Source organism: Pelobates fuscus, chromosome 1 (assembly GCF_036172605.1).
Source record: "Pelobates fuscus isolate aPelFus1 chromosome 1, aPelFus1.pri, whole genome shotgun sequence".
Taxonomy (NCBI): Eukaryota; Metazoa; Chordata; class Amphibia; order Anura; family Pelobatidae; genus Pelobates; species Pelobates fuscus.
The window spans coordinates 101591677-101609318 of record NC_086317.1 but is presented as its reverse complement, the minus strand read 5'-3'; the positions used below and the strand labels follow the sequence as shown (position 1 = coordinate 101609318).

The 17642-nt window shown below is 38.1% G+C and overlaps 1 protein-coding gene across 8 annotated transcripts in view; it reads right to left on the bottom strand.

Moving 5' to 3' along the window:
* The window catches only part of USP9X (ubiquitin specific peptidase 9 X-linked), a 119719-nt gene that overhangs the window by 21197 nt on the left and 80880 nt on the right, over positions 1 to 17642 (bottom strand). For all 8 annotated transcript variants that reach the window (XM_063450119.1, XM_063450118.1, XM_063450122.1 and 5 more), the window contains exons 14-26: positions 16959 to 17092; positions 15080 to 15167; positions 13077 to 13419; positions 11959 to 12054; positions 10323 to 10534; positions 9897 to 10137; positions 9278 to 9427; positions 6777 to 6897; positions 5059 to 5189; positions 3412 to 3690; positions 2918 to 3034; positions 2653 to 2778; positions 1585 to 1751 (exon numbers count right to left, since the gene is read on the bottom strand). In XM_063450119.1, coding sequence (XP_063306189.1) covers positions 1585 to 1751; positions 2653 to 2778; positions 2918 to 3034; positions 3412 to 3690; positions 5059 to 5189; positions 6777 to 6897; positions 9278 to 9427; positions 9897 to 10137; positions 10323 to 10534; positions 11959 to 12054; positions 13077 to 13419; positions 15080 to 15167; positions 16959 to 17092 — 2205 coding nt within the window. The remainder of the gene's footprint in view (positions 1 to 1584; positions 1752 to 2652; positions 2779 to 2917; positions 3035 to 3411; positions 3691 to 5058; positions 5190 to 6776; positions 6898 to 9277; positions 9428 to 9896; positions 10138 to 10322; positions 10535 to 11958; positions 12055 to 13076; positions 13420 to 15079; positions 15168 to 16958; positions 17093 to 17642) is intronic.

The window sequence follows — 17642 nt, the reverse complement described above, 5'->3', positions numbered from 1 at the left end:
ATATTATCACTTACCCTACAGTAAAAAAAGTAGTGTTTCTTTACAGATATATGCCTAAACATCACATCCAAAAGGAACAAACTGGTGGATTGAGTGGGATGACAGTGTATTATGATTTAGATAAGTGAGCAAACTCTGGAGGTGAAGGAATTATCAGAGAAAATTAACCTGTAGGAAGATGCCACTGGCTTCCATGGTGGGAATTTCTCTATAAGAATTTGACCATCAATTTTATTTCTGACACTTAAAGGGACACTTTAGTGTACTTAAACCACTTTGTCTCATTAAAATGGTTATAGTAGCTGGAGTCCTATGGTGGTGTTTCACTATTCATGGTTAAAACATTGAATGACTTATTGCTACACGATAAATAACCGTAGCCCACCGGGCCCTTCTGTACTGCATGGACTAATGAGGAAGCATTAGCCAATGCAGCCACCCATTGCTGGTATAAATTTGTAAGGCTAAGCAAGAATGTAATCTCCACCATAGCCATATCTCATGTGGGAATAATAAAGAAAAAAAGAGGGATGGAACAGCGCTATCCAAACTGATCACAACGGGGAGGGGGAGGCTGCACACCTGAAAGGAAGGGTAACCCTCAAAACCCTTCAAAGAATGGTGATTATGATGTACACTTGTAGAAGCCCTTTGTGGCAAAACGCGTTGTATTTAGTCTAAATAAAAAGTATATTTTTTTATGACTACCTAATATTTTGGTTAGTCTCTTTAATTTTAAATACTTTTATATTTATCCTAATTTTTTTTTACCTTGCATATTCTAATATCTGAAGCTTTTATACCATCCAAAGAATCCATGGTGGGATTGTTCCACCCAGGCGCTTTACACAGAGTGGTTTGTCTGCTCTGTAAATTGTAAGTACATCTATTTTATCCAACACTTTAATATAGAGAGCACTATGGGCCTTCTCTTGTGTTTTTATTTCATATGACCAGCAGTGAAAATATTATCAGAGGAATATCCTACATGTGGGGAGTTTAAATACCACCGTATGCTGTTTTAACTCGAGCTGGTTATAGCTCCCATAAATGTGAGTTGGCATTTCTTAACCTCAGTGTTGTCTGTGGCCACACTCCTTTAAGTTACTGCACCATTGGTCCCCTATGTGTTTTTTTTCTTTCATATATGCTGATGAGGATTTGACCCAAGACGTCTTGAGAATTTCTGAAGAATATACCTGTGTATTAGAGACTTTAATTTGCCTGTTTCCCAGGTATTTTTTTCTATTATTTATTCACTTTGTTCTTGGCGCACCCTGTACTTGTTTTCTATATCTCACGTGGGGCATAGGCTGTGGACCCTCATTCAATCAAAAACAGTTTAACACTGAATAAAGGAATGGCATCAGGGGACTCCAGGCACTCAAAGTACTTTAATAAGAAGAAACAGTTTTAAAGAGTGCTCCTTTAAACTGAGTGAAGTTAACTAGATGTACAAGATGCTAGAAAAGCCAGGTGAATATGACATTAAGATGCTCATTTAGAATCTGCCTTCATTCCAGTACATGAGCAATTTCTTAAAATCCCAGCTGTAATTCAGTCTGTGAAATTACATGAACTCACTTGCTCTGACAGTGTAAAAGCAAATCAATGATGAAAGTTTGCCATGCTTTCTCTTTACTGAGTGTCTCTAGTGCCGTTGGTATTAAAGCAAAACAGAGGGTCATCGCTTCTAGAGCTTCACAGCACACTTGTTCATCTTCTGGATCTGGTTCGTTTCCGGCATTGGTCTGTGGGATCAAAGAAATATATTTTATACCATCTGCTTTTTCCTCCAGACTTCTGGCAAGAGATTTCAGACAAAAACAAACAAAAAAAAAAATCTAATAGTTTGTGCAGAAAACATTACAAAAAGCAAGGCTCAAAGTTTCCACTCACCCTCTAGAAAGTAAAAATGTAGTCCTGGCAAATAAAAATGTACCCCTCAAGGCTTGAAATTAGGACAATTCTAGACCTGTCTGGTAGTGTACAACTTTTTGAGTCCTGACATCCCAATTTCAGTGGATTTGCCTATATTAACAAGACTTCTCACATCACTAAGATTAGGATTGGTCTTTGTTTCTCTGTAGGTTTACCTCTAAACCCCTTTTGATTTATGATTAACCATGTTCTACCACCAATCAATGCTTTGTGGCGATCACTCTGCACTGCAGTTAAAAGAGGAATGCTACCGGACTAGGGTGCCAAATGTATCTCCAACAGATATATTTTGTATTTTTTATCTATGCAAATCTACACATTCATCTTGCATTTTATTTTGAAACCATTTTCAATTAAATGTGACACATGTAGTTTCCTGAGGCACTCTGTTGACCCATACATTCACTGCTATTTGGTATCTTTGCCTAGTATACCTGCACTGCACTGACAAACCCAAAATAATGAGCAAAGTAAGATCATAAATGGTTGTCAGATCATTTATCAATATCTAAGGCTGTGTCATACGCTCTCTCCAATCTACAAAGATATTCTGAGAAGTTTAGAACTAAAATTTATTTCTAGAAAACCTTTACCAATATCAAAAAAAATATAAAGCTCAATAAAAATAAATAAATAAAGTAAACATTTCGGTGTAGTAGATTTATATATTTAACTTAAAATATGAACTATGTATTAATATCACATGGTTACCTTTTCATAAATTTTACTGATTTCCTCATTGGCAGAAAATACTAGCTGGACAGATCCACAGCCAGAAGCCCAGATAATTTTTTGTATTGCTCTAATAACACATATGTCTGGGATGTATTTTGAAGCCTAGAAAAATACAAAAAATATAAAAAACACAATGCAATAAGAAATTATTTTTGGTTTATTAAAGTGTGTCATTTTGTGTGCCAAACATTTACTAGAAACTGAATTCTGATTGGACATGAATGAAAAACACACAACTTACTTCATCCGATATTTGCTGTGCGAGGCGTATTGCTACATTTCTCAACATACACTCTGATGTTGGATTCGGAATGTTCTGTAGGGCATTTTGTAGCACCACTGCTTGATCATGGGTAGCCTGACGAAATTAACAAAATGTTAAGAGTTCAGGCAACCATTGCATATTTATATAACACTGCATACAACTAGGAGATTACTTAGCGAGGTCTATTAACGAAGTGATAAGTGGTATTTGGTTGTTCTAATGTAGCGGCTTGACCTGAAAATATAAAACCCGCTTGGCTGCTGACAAAAATACATAGTTAGAACAGCTATATTTAGACTAAAATATGGATATTAAGTACCTGTTAGAAATCACCCAAACCTTGATACAAGGTTGCAAAAAATACTTTTCACAGTCAACTGTAACCCCAACATTGCATTAACCTATTACAATAAAAAAAATTTGACTGCCTCTCAGTTACCATTTGTAAACATACAATCTTCAAATCTTACCGGTGAAACTGTATTTGTGCCTTCTGCAACAGGCTGGCAAGCTTCAGCAACAGCCCGGACATGGCCATAGCCAATTGCTGTAAGCAGCAATTTGGCAACTTTCAGAGCATTGAGGTAGGCACTCCTCCTTGTTTCCATGTCTGCATTTGGCAGGAAGTTATTCCGAGTCAACATGCTCAAAACAAGAGGCAAACCACCACTTTTCAAGAAGTTATACTGGAAATCACTGGCATCTTCTCCCAGAGGTGCATTGGCAGGCATTAGCAAGGCATACACTACCTAGAAAGCAAACAACTATCAGTATGTATAATGGATGCTTTTACTTCTGAAGCCGAAATGCATGTAATTCCCAATTATAATTAATAATTCCCTATTATTGCAGCATATTTCCTTCAACACTTTACAGGATTATATGTTATGTGCATACATACACACAGATTGTATTCTAGAATAAATAAATTTACACTGTTCAGCCACAACACTAAAACAAGATGTCTAATATCACAAAGGTCCCCCTCGTGCTGCCCAAACAGATCTGACTGGTTGAGGTATGGACTACACAAGACTTCTGAACGTGTCCTGTGTTATCTGGCATCAAGACATTAGCAGGAGAATGTTGTGGCCTCCATGGATTGGATTTGTTTAAGCACATACTACAGATGCTTAACTTGTAATCTGATCTGAACTTGTAATGTTCCTCAAACCATTCCTTTAAATGTTTCCAGTGTGGCAGGATGCATGATCCTGATGTAAGAGGCCATTACCATCAGGGAACAAAATTGCGATGAAGGGGTGTACATGGCCTGCAACAATTTTAAGGGAGATGGTACATGTCAAAGTAACAAATAAATGTCAGCACCCAAGGTTTCCCAGCAGAACATTGCCTAGAGCATAACACTGCCTCCACCGGCCGGTCTTCCTCACATAGTGTTTCCTGCAACCATCTCTTACCCATGTAAGTAACGCACACAGCTTCCCCAAAAAATTAAAACATGATTCATCAGACCAGGCAACCTCCAGTTCTGACGGTCATGTCCCCATTGAAGTTGTTTTCTGTGGTGGACAGGGGTTGTCATGGGCATTCCGACTAATCTGCAGCTAGCGTGTACTGATACCTTTTTAGCATGGCCAGTATTAAGTTTATCAGCAATTTGAGCTTCAGTAGAGCTCCTGTGTGATTGGACCAGACGTAATGGCTTTTATTCCGCAAGTGTATACATGAGTCTTGGGCGCCCATGACACTGGTTGTCCTTCCTTGCACCATTGTTAGCAAGTACTTACTACTGCATTCCGGGAACAGCCCACAAGACTTGCCATTTTGGAAATGCTCTGACCCAGTCATCCAACCGTCACTATTTGTCCCTTTTCAGATACACTCAGAGCTTTTCGCTTGCTCATTTTTGCACATTTTAGAAGAACTGACTGTTCACTTGCTGCCTAATATATCCCATCCCTTGACAGGTGCCACTGTAACAATATAGCCTATGTTATTCACTTCACCTGTCATTGGTTTTAATGTTGCGGCTGATCAGTATCAACTCCAAGCTCTGAGAAAGTATAAATGAGTGAATACTTACAATTAATTTAGCCATTTTACAGATCGTTCGCATTGAACAGAAAATGAGATTTAAAATACGAATCACCAACCTCTGTAAGATACAGAACTTGTGAAGCAGATGGACCAAAGAAAAGAGAGTCCAAGGATGCGCTCAGGCTGCTTTCTCCGAGTTTTGCATGATCTAAACAAATCGCTCTGAGTTTCTCTACTATAGTGTTATCTAGAATTTGGGAGAAGTAATAACAGCCATTTAATAACTAAATATATTCTACAGAGACTATAAAAATGATTAACAAGATTACAGACAAAATAGGAAGTTAAGAGAAAAGAAAAAAAAAAAAAACACATTAAATTTATCCATAGGCACAACAGACATACACAAACGGCTTGAGCCAAAGTCTTTAGGAGTAAAGTCCTGATAAAGCCTCCACTCAAACATGAAAAACATACTTAAAGGGACACTATAGCCACCAGAACAACTACAGCTTATTGAATTTGTTCTGGTGAGTAGAATCACTACCTTCAGGCTTTTTGCTATAAACACTGTCTTTTCAGAGAAAATGCAGTGTTTACATTACAGCCTAGTGATAACTTCACTGGCCACTCCTTAGATGGCTGTTAGAGATCCCTTCCTGGGTCATGGCTGCCTAAAATGCATCCAAACATTCAGTATCTCCTCCCTCTGCATGCAGACATTGAACTTTCTTCATAAAGATTCATTGATTCAATTTATCTCTATGAGGAGATGCTGATTGGCCAAGGCTGTATTTGAATCATGCTGGCTCTGCCCCTGATCTGCCTCCTTGTCAGTCTCAGCCAGTCCTATGGGGAAGCATTGTGATTGGATCAGGCTACCACTTCTGATGAGGTCAGCATACTGCTTGTTTTAATTTAGGCAAACAGCATGCAGAGCTACAGCTTCTGGCTCGAATACAGTAAGATTTTTACTATATATATGGAGGCATGAGGGGGCTAGGTGGTGGTTGTAACACTATATGGTCAGGAATAAATGTTTGTGTTCCTGAGCCTATAGTGATCCTTTAATAAATTATTACATTCAAGCAATTAATTAAGAAAAAAAATACATTCTGTGATCCTGTATTGCAATTAGCATTGTCCTCTAGGGTATAAAACATGCGCGGTCTTTTGGTTTCAATATAACTCCAGGCAATTTATTGAGAAATCTGCTCAAGAGACAGCAGCAATACAAATGTAATTGAATTCCCTGCAAATGAAAACCAAGTTATCTGAGCTCTTACTGACTTTTAGATCCCCATCTATCAAGGGCTAAACTTAAAACACAGGTCCCACCAACCTTATTTTCGGTCTCTTTTCTGCACTCCAGTGCTCAGTCACCATGACTGTAAACTTTCTGCACTCCAGTGCTCAGTCACCTTGACTGTAAACTTTCTGCACTCCAGTGCTCCAAGCCAGCCTACTGCTTCCAACCTCCAAAGAAGAAACCAAAAATCTCCCTTGCCTGCCGCCTAGCAGGAGGGGTTTATTCCCACTGCTGCAGCAAATTAATTGCAGCTTAGCAATGGGTTGGAGAGAGCCATCATTCCTGGCCTAAAACTTATGTCTCCCACCTGCTTGTAAACAGAGGAGTGGAGGCCCGCCCTACTCTACAAGTGCTCCACCCAGGGGCCCATCTCTAAACATTTTATCTTGCATATCATACATACTCCCCCTGGGGTTACATGTCATATACTTCTCTAGAAATCTAGGGGCAATATAGACTCCTTCACTGATCACAACATGCACTTTATCATAATATATAAAATGTGGGTATTATATATAATCTTACCTGGGGGCATCAGCTTCATAAGCACTCTGGCGCCATCGCGAAGTGGTGGCATATTTAAGCTACTGCCCAAGTCTGCAACTTGCCATAGAAAAGATATATACCGGTGATGTAAAGACATTATCTGGGGGGGGAAAAATTAATTAATGCATGGGAAGAACCCCCTCACTCCAAAAGATTGTAAATGTTAAAAGATGGCAACTGCTAAAGATGGCAACTGCTACCTATGGCATTTGCCAAAAACAAACTGGCAAAGTGATGTACTTAACGGGACACTCCAGACTTGTAATGCACTTTAGCTTGCCTTTTCCTCATTTTACAAAAAGAAGAGAAATTGGCACTTTTATAAAATAACCATATTACACCCTATAGCTGTCAGACAACAGGTTCTGTTACTTCCTGGTTGTTTAGTGCTGTAGAGCTAAACTCAAGAGGCCACAATTGTAAAGAGCAGCTGCCTTGCAAAGACGTCCATGGAGCTGCATTGGAAAGTATGTGATTGGGCAGCCACATAGTCTGGGCTAGGTTAGATATATGCACTTTAAATATCATTCCATATTGCTTGTACATATACAGATGATATTGTATTAAAACAGATTTACAAACTACACTTGTGCTTGGCAGCAAGATAAATAGATACCAAAAAACGTGGCTTGATCCTAGATTGCTATATGCATTTTTCTGCTACGCTGGGAAGCAAAATTTCATATATATATAACCTATAATCCAAAAAGCAGGTGGTTTGCGTCGTGGCCATTTCCCTATACTGTCTAGTTAATGTGCTCCAGATATATATAATACATTGTTAAGTGACAGCCAAATATTCTCCAGGAAAAAGAGGATGTCAGAAAGGATCACAAAGTAAAATTAAGAAAACGTCAAGATGGCGGAGCTTGACCGCCATGCCAGGTAGTCGCATCCACCCGGAGCTCCGACTAAATGGCAGAATATAAGCTTCAAAAACCGAGACACCGCTAAACCAACCGGGCACAATGCACACTCACCCCACGGTGATCTCGGCAGGAGAAGGGATGGAACATTATGGACTCATCACACGCACTCCGAGTGGCAGGTCCGACCCGCGGCCTAGCGGTTGATGCGGAGAGGTTGACGCGGCCGGTCTCCCAGCTCCGAAGTCCTGCAGGGCATCGCGGATCCCCCTCCCCCCTCCCCTTTGGACCAGTGGGGGTCATCCCGGTCCACCACAGCACTACTGCAGACCTGGAGCTGCACGCACAGCCCCAGATGGAGGGACACAGGCGAGAGGATGTCTCACCCAAAATGGCGGGTGCCAGCACTGAAACGGCTCCCGCAAACCACGTACCGCTGCAACTCACTGCCAACACGCCTGGACAGCCTTCAGGTGGCGAACACTCCGAGACAAAGGAGGGCGCCAGAAGGGAGAACTCTCGGCGGTCTGCCCCATAACAGCGTGGTGAGATGGGTACTCCACAACCCGCGAAGAAAAGCATGGACCCCCCTTGAAACACACATCAGACGGACCGCGGCGGTAGCCTAGCAAAATGGCACTAACCTGCCCCACATCGGCTCCCACTCCGGATTACCTCACTAAGTCAATAAAGCTGGCAGAGGGTGATCTTGAACTGTCCCTGGGACTATTCATATCCCGCAGCGCAACCTAGCAGGTTTAGCATACAACATAAGCAATGTGTCCTACTCAGGTACCTTATGCTACTCTATTTTATGATGCAGCTGCCAATAAGCTTGTGCCTCTCGGGCGATTACCTGCTACTGAGCTCCAGAGTTAATGCCGGGCACCTCGCCACACTGGGGGATGTGTGTGGAGTAAAATCCCACTATTACAGATGCTGAGGTCTTACCAAATCTTGCTCTTTAACTACATATATAACAACCTAGAATGCTATACTTTATAATCAGTGACCCATCACCTCAGGCTTAAACCTGAAGTCAGCAACCCTTTCACTTAAGCAATGTCTAGCTTAAATATGCTCATCTATGCTACTACACTGTCAAGATGTTACTAGACATGTTAAGCTACGTTAAAACTAATTAACTAAAAATGTGCAAGCAACCCTGTATACCCCATTGTTATAACTGTTGAAAATCTGCAGAGGAATGCCGTTGGGGTACCTCGTGCATATTGTTATATTTCTTTGCACAGTAAAAATAAAGAATAAAAAAAAAAAAAGTCAAGATGAAATGCTGGACAGCCTAAACAGAAACCTATCAACATCTTTTAGAATCACTGGCGTCTATGCAATAAACATCCTTATCCCCCAGAAAATTATAGTCCACTTTTTGTAATGTACAGACATACTGCTATACATTTTGTAAAACGTTTTTTAAAACATTTTGTAAAACGTGGAGAATAACATCTTCCTTATAATTAACAAATAATCTTCTAAAGGTTCACATCATTACTAATAACCTGGTACAGCATCAAGCTAGAGGATTTAAAAAATAAATTATAGAATATGAAGAGAGTAAAATAGAACATGTATCTAAGATGTCAGTCTACGAACCACTCCAGGCAGGCAGCTCTCAACTTCTGGGTTGGGGCCATCACTATAATGATTTCCATGGTTTCCAGGGGAGCCAGTTGATGAGTCAGAAGAACTATCAGGACTTGAAGGCATATTTGAACTTATCTGCGTAAGCTTTGCTGTAATTAGCTAAAAGACAAAGATCAACCAATTTCAATAAGTATTTGATGACATTGTAAAATAACAGACCAATCTAGAATGGAACGGTCTTAATACATCTTGGTAAAGATCCATCAATCTATACATTCGAGATCACAATGGTGGCTTTACTTGCTATATATCGTTAACATGGTATAGCTGAAAATAAATTATTCTGTTTCCAATGGGATTGTGGACATTAGCAAACAAATCTTTGACACTAACAACTCGCAGTTTTAAATTTAAGCATATGTATGACAATGCAGCATGTGTGTCCAGAATAGTTTAAGTGCATTTGGCAACAAATACGTTTAAATACTTCCACATCCACATCCATTGAATACAGAAGTTTGCAATAAGATAGTGTCAGATATAGTTTTAAAACAGGCTGACCCCGGCAAAATATAGCAATTGTGTACAACATATGTAAACATGATTTAAAATATGAGAGGGTACTTACAGTTTTGTCTTTGAGATTTAATTGGCCAATCAATTTTCTGTCTTCAGAGGGATCTACCAGTTCTCCACCAATAAAAAGTTCTACTTTAGTATGTGCACTATTGGCTTTAATCCGATTAAGAATGCAACGGCGAACAGAACCTATTGTGTCATTTGTGTGAGACCATATATCTAAATCTTCCACTTGTCGACCCTGATTTGGAAAACGCACCACCAAAGTTATGTGTTTGCCCCGAAAAGCCCTAAGCATCCAAAGAAAACAAATGACAGCTTCAATTAGACATATAGCAACGGAAATACAAAGCCTGTTACACAGATAATTCACAGTCCCATTTAGTATGGTGTAAATAACATTTTAAACTCATTGGTTTTCAGTTCTTACTGAATTACTTACAAGTAGAAAGAAAGATATATAGATATATCTAACCTTGACATTGGAAGAATTGTCCGTTCTTCGTGGTAATCACTATCACATTCGTTTATGTATTCTTTCAAGACAGTCAACACCCGGACCATTCGTATTGCTTCTTGCCTTGCACAGTTAATACTGTCTTTGTCACCATCCAGTACACACAACGTGTCATACGAGGCCTTCAAACGGTCAAAGCAAGATTGAATGAAGTCCTCATGTATCTCCACCTAAACAGAGAAAAATATTTCAGGGGACAAATATGAAACCAAATTCTAAATGTTTTTAAATTATGCCGGAAGCATTGTTTTTGTATGACAGCTAATGTTCTGGACTCAAAAGGAAGCAGTGAGAAATCTAGCAGGAAACTTACAGTTGGACAATTCTAAAAAAGGCAATGGCTTATATATTGATGGGAAAAGGGGTCAGCAAACATATACCAAAATCACTGCTTTCAGATTAAGTTGTTTTGGTGCTGAAGTAGTATCTTTAATTATATAACTAAAGTGACAAAGTCCTAGAATTAAATTTAAAGGAAGGCCTTATGCCTTTTGCAATGCTTTGTGGAAGATGGGTCCTTAAATCCACTTAGGGTTGGTTTTATTTAAAGTTGCTTTGTAAACATTGTCAAAATTATTATTTTTTGCCGGTTTTACATGTAACAAAGCTTATTATGAATAGCATTCTTACATATTTGTATGCAGTCCAAGTTCAACTGGCATTGAATATGCCAACCAACCACCACTCATTCCACTTTAATTACATTGCTCATTGTTTCTTACTGTCTATTCGATGATGTGAGCACAACTAAGTTGTCAAGAATAATGCATTTAAGAGAACAAAAAAAAAAGAAAAAAAAGGGAAAAAAATGACTGCAGAGGTGTCAAAATCAAATTAGCAGGACTTTTTATGCTGGATACAGTCATTAGGTATCTGAATGCGATGACCTTAAAGTTTAGAGTTTGATGTTTAAGAGGCCAACTGCTATACCACTGAATGTACATTTACAGTTTTGATAAAAAATAAACAATTTTTACCCAAATCTACTGTTAACTGAACATGTTTATAAATTTATTTTTTTGCAAATCTTTTTTTATGAAGGTAAATGCACAAAATATACGTATGTATGTATGTGTATAGTAAATGCGGTGAGTGTGTGTGTAAAATGGGGTGGGGGAGGGGAGGACATTTAATTTTTTTTTAAATATGTATTATTTTTTTTAAACATCTTGTTTTTAGTCCTCCTTCCCTGCTTCTTACCTGGCTATGGAGGGGGTTTATGCCATACCCTGGTGGTCTGGTGGCATGGACTCTGCAGAGGGGGCCCAGCAACACTTACTTCCCTTCCCAGAAACTCCCCTGTCTAACTCTCGCAGCCTGTGTGCGGGACTCTCGAGATTTAGACAGTGGAGCTGCTGAGAAGAGAAGCAAGAGTGTGCTGTGGGCCCCCCAGGACTGCCAGGCCCCTGGTCTGCATTATTGTTATCTTTATAGGCGGATACCGATATTGCTGAAAATTCAGAATAATAATAATATCGGCCAGGCCGATAATCGGTCAATCCATATGCAGGACTAACTTAGTAGTTCACTAAACAGATTGCATAAACGTACTAAAAGGCAAATTAAAATGTCTAAACAAGTAATCAATCTTTACCTGATTGACCTGCAACCTAGGACCAAGGTTTGTGTATATTTCCTTCAGAAGATCTATTGCTCGAGTTGCAATGTCATCACTACCTTGAATCACAACCTGAAACAGGAAGGGTTTGCATCAGTCTTCATAACAGGCCTTTTCTTAACTTTACAAGAATGGAATAGTATATTGCTCATACAAACCAGAAATCGTATGCTTGGTTGCAACTCAACAGCTCTTGTAAACTTTGAAAATTATACAGTGCTTGCTAGCCCACCCATTGTTCGAGTCATGAGCGGTAGCAATACAATGTACAGTACCAAAAATAAAGATTTGGAATTTCTGGCATGGGCTTGTAATGTAAAATTATATAGTAGCCTTAACGTGCTATGTGCTTTCTTTGGCATAGTCCTCAACACAAATTATTTATAAAAAGGTATGAACAATGTTACAGCAAAATATAAAGAAAACATAGGTAGCAAAAACCAATTGGTCCTCCAATAACACAGTACATTGCAAATGGTAAGCTGTGCCCGTGTGGCACTTAAATGGCCTGTCCTACCACAGTGCCAAAACAGCTGACATTCTGCCACAAGAAAACCTAAAATCATATGGTGAAGTGCTGGAGTAATTTTTGGATTTGGTGACATTGTACAACCTGACAGAAGTTCTTATTTACAGAAAGCACCTTTACATTTAAAAATAATGCATGTTATGTGACATCAATATGGTCACTCTCTGCTGCTGTTAAATGTCTTGCACAGTTAATACCAGTTAGCTAGTCACTGTACATATTCATTCCAAAACCTCCCACAGAATCTACGGATATAAATCGGAGTATGAGCTAAATGATAGAAAACTGGTAGAACAAAAACATGAAGTTTTGTGTAGATGTCCAGGGCCCTCAAAATCACCAGAAAATATCACTGTAGGTTTATACAGGGTTTCAATTTTCCTTTCTAAGTAAACATTACAATACCAATATGTCGCGGGTAAGCTTGCACTAACAAGTAATGCAAGGCCTGTCTAGAAGCATAGGACTACAAATTATAACTGTACATATCCTACTTGAAATTGTTGGTTTGTTGTTTTCACAGGCTTTAACAATCTGTGGACCAAAGGGAGAGGAAAATGCTCACCCTCCAGAGGTAATCAAGTCCTATGAGCTCCAGGTCATCCATCATGTAAGCACGCCGTTTTGCTACAAGCTTTCCTTCCCGACAGTTCACAGCTTTGAAGAAGCGTTCAAAACATTTCATGCCATTTTCTGTTAAAAGGGATGGATCTAGTTGCAACACATTGTTTTCAAAGAAGTCTTTATTAATGTCTGGGTCCAGGTCTGGTTCATCCCCCATGAGCTTGGAGTACCATTTAAAACAGGCTTCACGGTCACAAAGGTAGACTGCATTTTCAGCTAAACACTTCCAAATCTGCTTTGCCTGAGGAGCACAAAGCCAAAGCTGACCATCCTTTAATAAAAACCTGTATATACAAAAAAAAAAAAAAAGGACATAAATAGGATAATGTTTAAAAGGTCAACCAGAAGAAACAAATTTTAACACAACCTTACTTTTTTAATTGGAAATCTATTGAAAGCTTGGCACTGCCTCATGTTGTAGGTATCTGAGCCTTTTTACAGTATTAACCTGTTGGAGGTATGCAGTGCATACTAGTTTAAACGATAACATGTTCCCAAAAAGGTAACGGATTTGACATCTCATCATTGAATGGATCAAAATGCTTTAGTGCTTGCCTCCTAATTTCTCATTGAAATAGCATAGATCCAACAAAAATCTAAAAATAAAACCAAATACATTGACTAACTTTTCAATTAGGAAAGAGTGATCTGTTTTTTTTCCTACATGTTTGACCAAGTATATAAATTAATACGACCTTGAAAATGCATTCTGACACTCACTTTGCTAGGTTACCTGGAATTTTAAATCCAGAGAAGGTCAAGAAACAAAGCTACTTTTGGGACTGGCAGAGAGCGAGCTATAGAGACCTGCACACAAAACTTAGAAACAAGATGTGCTCAATGTTCACCAATAGCAATACTAACAGATAATTAAATTGCACAAGTGCATATTTCCACTGATATGGATTAACTGAACCAAACTAAAAAACATAATACAATCACAAAAAGCGGTGTGTGAGATTATTACGATTTAGCATTTCCATGAAGGAAATTAATATACAGGGTTAGTCATATTTAGATGCTTCTTGGTAGAAACAAACATTGTTGCACTATAAAATAATCTTATAGATAATACTGACATATGTTTAACTGAAGATTATAAACAAATTATTAAAACTGGTAATGCTATAAAAACAATAAAGTAACACTATAGTGTCAGGAAAACCAACATGTATTCTTGACCCTAGTGTTAAAAACACCATTTAGCCCTACCCTGCCCCCCCCCCCCCCCCTCCCCTCCCTAAATATAGTAATCTTACTTGTATTCAATTCTGCTGCGGTCTCTGCCCCTGATCTGTCTGCTTGGTACCATCAGATGTGATTCTCTGAGACAATCAAAGTGCTTCCCCATTGGCTGAGACTGAGGAGGCCGATCATGGGCAGAGAGAGCACAAGCCAAACACAGCCCTGACCAATTAGCATCTCCTCATAGAGACGAATTGAATCAATGCATCTCTATGAGAAAAGTTCCGTGTTCCCATGCAGAGGGTGGAGACACTGAATGTCAGCGCTGCACACTGTGCAGTACTGCCCCAGGAAGCACCTCTAGTAGCCATCTGAGGAGTGACCAGTGGAATTATCCCTAGGCTGTAATACAAACACTGCATTTTCTCTGAAAAGACAGTGTTTACTGCAAAAAGCCTGAAGGGGATGATCATACTCCCCAGAATAAATACAATAAGCTGTAGTTGTCCTGGTGACTATAGTGTCCTTTTAAAGAAAGCGGTTTCATTAGTAAACAGGTTATGAAATCGATTTACATGTTTCTGCCATGTTCTCTGTGATACATAATTGACAATCGTTAAAAAAATAAAAATAATGAATAACCGAACACGAATAACCGAACACGAAAGAAAAGCATTTCATAAACTCGACGCAGCTTCAACGTAACTTTTACACAGACTCTTCCAGGTATGTAATTAATAGGAGGAAGTTAAATATTACCTTAGAAAGTTTAGCCGTTCCTGAACTTCCTGAACATGGCTGTATCGGCTTCCTGGTCTCACGGTCTGTGGATCATATTCTCCATGTTCTGCAAGTAAAACAGATTTGGTATTCTGAATGTTTAAATAATGACAGGGATAATCATAAACCATTAGTGCTGCTACTTGCAATTTCGGGTTCCATTAAATCACATGTAAAATGCTTTAGCCATATAAAAAAAAAAAAAAAAAAAAAAAAAAAAATATTTATACATTTATGTTCGATAAAAATGAATTTAGTTCTTATTTAGGATGATACAGGACATGGTTTTTCTTCTATCTACCAGAACTGGGAAGAATATTCAGCATAAAGAGTTTCCATTATGACAAAACATTTTAAACAAACCTGGTAATTTTAATGATCTCAGTAACTATTAATGTCATTTGGTTAAGATCAAGTTTAATGTAAAATTTCAACACATAGCAATATTTTGAAAGATTCTTCTAGTTTACAAAGTATCCAGGCAGTAAAGTCTAAAAAGGCCTCCACATTCCTCAAAGCCAACACAGTTTCTAATTTATTTAGTAACCAAAGAAGAACAGGTAATGCAGGTTGTTAGCATTGTTGACGTCTTTGCTAAACGCCATTATATGCATTCTTTTCTGGTGGTAATCAAACAAACCATTAAAAGAATAGCAATCTTGAGAAAATATGGACGATTCTCAAATTCTACATTTGTTTTAATAAAGAACATGCTATATTTACAGAACACAAATGTCAGCAACCATATATATATCTGTTATGATTTAAGTGAGAAAAACTTTGTAACCGTGTTTAACAATGCCGGTTAGCTAAAGTACAGCATTTTTCTACTTACAGATGACGTTTCTACATGTACACTATGTAAGTGCATATATTCTTATTACATTATTGAGGAGTACAAGTATTTTAATATTTTCTTGTCAATCAATATGTATTTAAAGAATTTGTTACAACTAAATAAAGGCTGTAAAAAAAAATTGTATGTTAATTATCGCCAGCCACAAAAGGAATGACACCAAAAGTTCTGTACATTAGTTTATGAAATTCAGTAGTACAAACGCGTGTTAAAAGAAAACTGATTAATTAAGCAGTTTTGGGGCAGTCTTACTGCTAAATTCTCTGCTATTGAGGAATTAAATCACTTATGTTTCTGTTTGTGCTCCCCTAGCCACACCTACTCTGCCTGTGACTCACAGAGTGTCCATGAAAAGAATGGTTTAATTTTAAAATCAAATTGTACAGCACAGTGTGTTTACTTTAGAAGTTTTTATCTCTTGCTCTGTTAATTCAACTTTAATACAGGAGGCTCATGCATGCTATTAAAAGAGCAGAAGAGACTGTGCAATAAAGGAATTTAAAACATTTTCGGCTTCACAGGAAATCTAAAGGGAGACTGTAGGTCACATGCACAGGTGTGACAAGGGCTGTATAAACAAAGTGACTTACCTCCCAAATGGCAGAATTGAGCAGTGAAACTGCAGGGACATGATCTATTCACCAAAACCGCTTTGTTAAGCTAAAGTTGTTTTGCTGCTCATAGTGTAAAAAAATACAAACAAGCTAAGATTTGCTTAATCTATGAGCGTATATGAATTTCCATGAATGCCTACACTATTCATGTTCTTCCAGATTATGAAAATTGAAGATATTCACAGACAATCATTAAGGAAATAAAACTCACACACTATTTTAAGAGGTGTGAAACGATTCCTAACAACCACCACTCTTTTCCAATCTATATAAAAAAAATTACAGTGCTCGATAAATTTTGGTTTTGCAGTACAAAAGAAATTGCATACTAAAGATAAATTAGCTTATAAAAGTAAAAATAAAAAAGGTCACACAAGGACATTCTTACCTTTAGAGTACTGTCGCATACTATCCATGTAGGAGGAAAGGTTTTCTGCCACCAAAGTAACAAGAGCATGGTTATGCTGAAGTTGGTTAATTAAGTCATGGCGGTAAAAAACATGAGGGCTGCGTTGTGTTTGACTAAAATTAAAAGGCAAACAACGTAATTAATAAAATGTCACCTTGAAAATAAGATCAGTTCATCAAATGCCCAGGGGCAGATGCAAGATGAAATCTGACAATAGCATTATTAAAAGACCTGTCTAGGCTATACTGAAATTACAATTCTGTAGAGCTAAGCAGCACACAGAAAATGAATACATGAGGCTGTGTAAACACAGATAGGTCTAAACACAGATTGGTTAAAATGCTGGTTATTTATACATATTATATGCCTATAGTACAAATTAATATTATTTAGAATGTTATGATAATTTTTAGATTGCTTGGCACAAAATGTGTTCTGAATAAGGAAATTGACCTACACACACCATTATTAACATAGTTGGATTGTTGCCAACATGTCAGTAGTCTGTGACAAATGGCAACAAAACTTATTTGCTGTGAGTCTATTTAACACTAGTGTGCAAACATTATACAGCATATTTAGTTTCAAACAAAAGGTTATAAAAAGAGGATGTAATGCAAAGCGATTCTACACATCGTTAGGCAATGATGCTTGAACCATGCT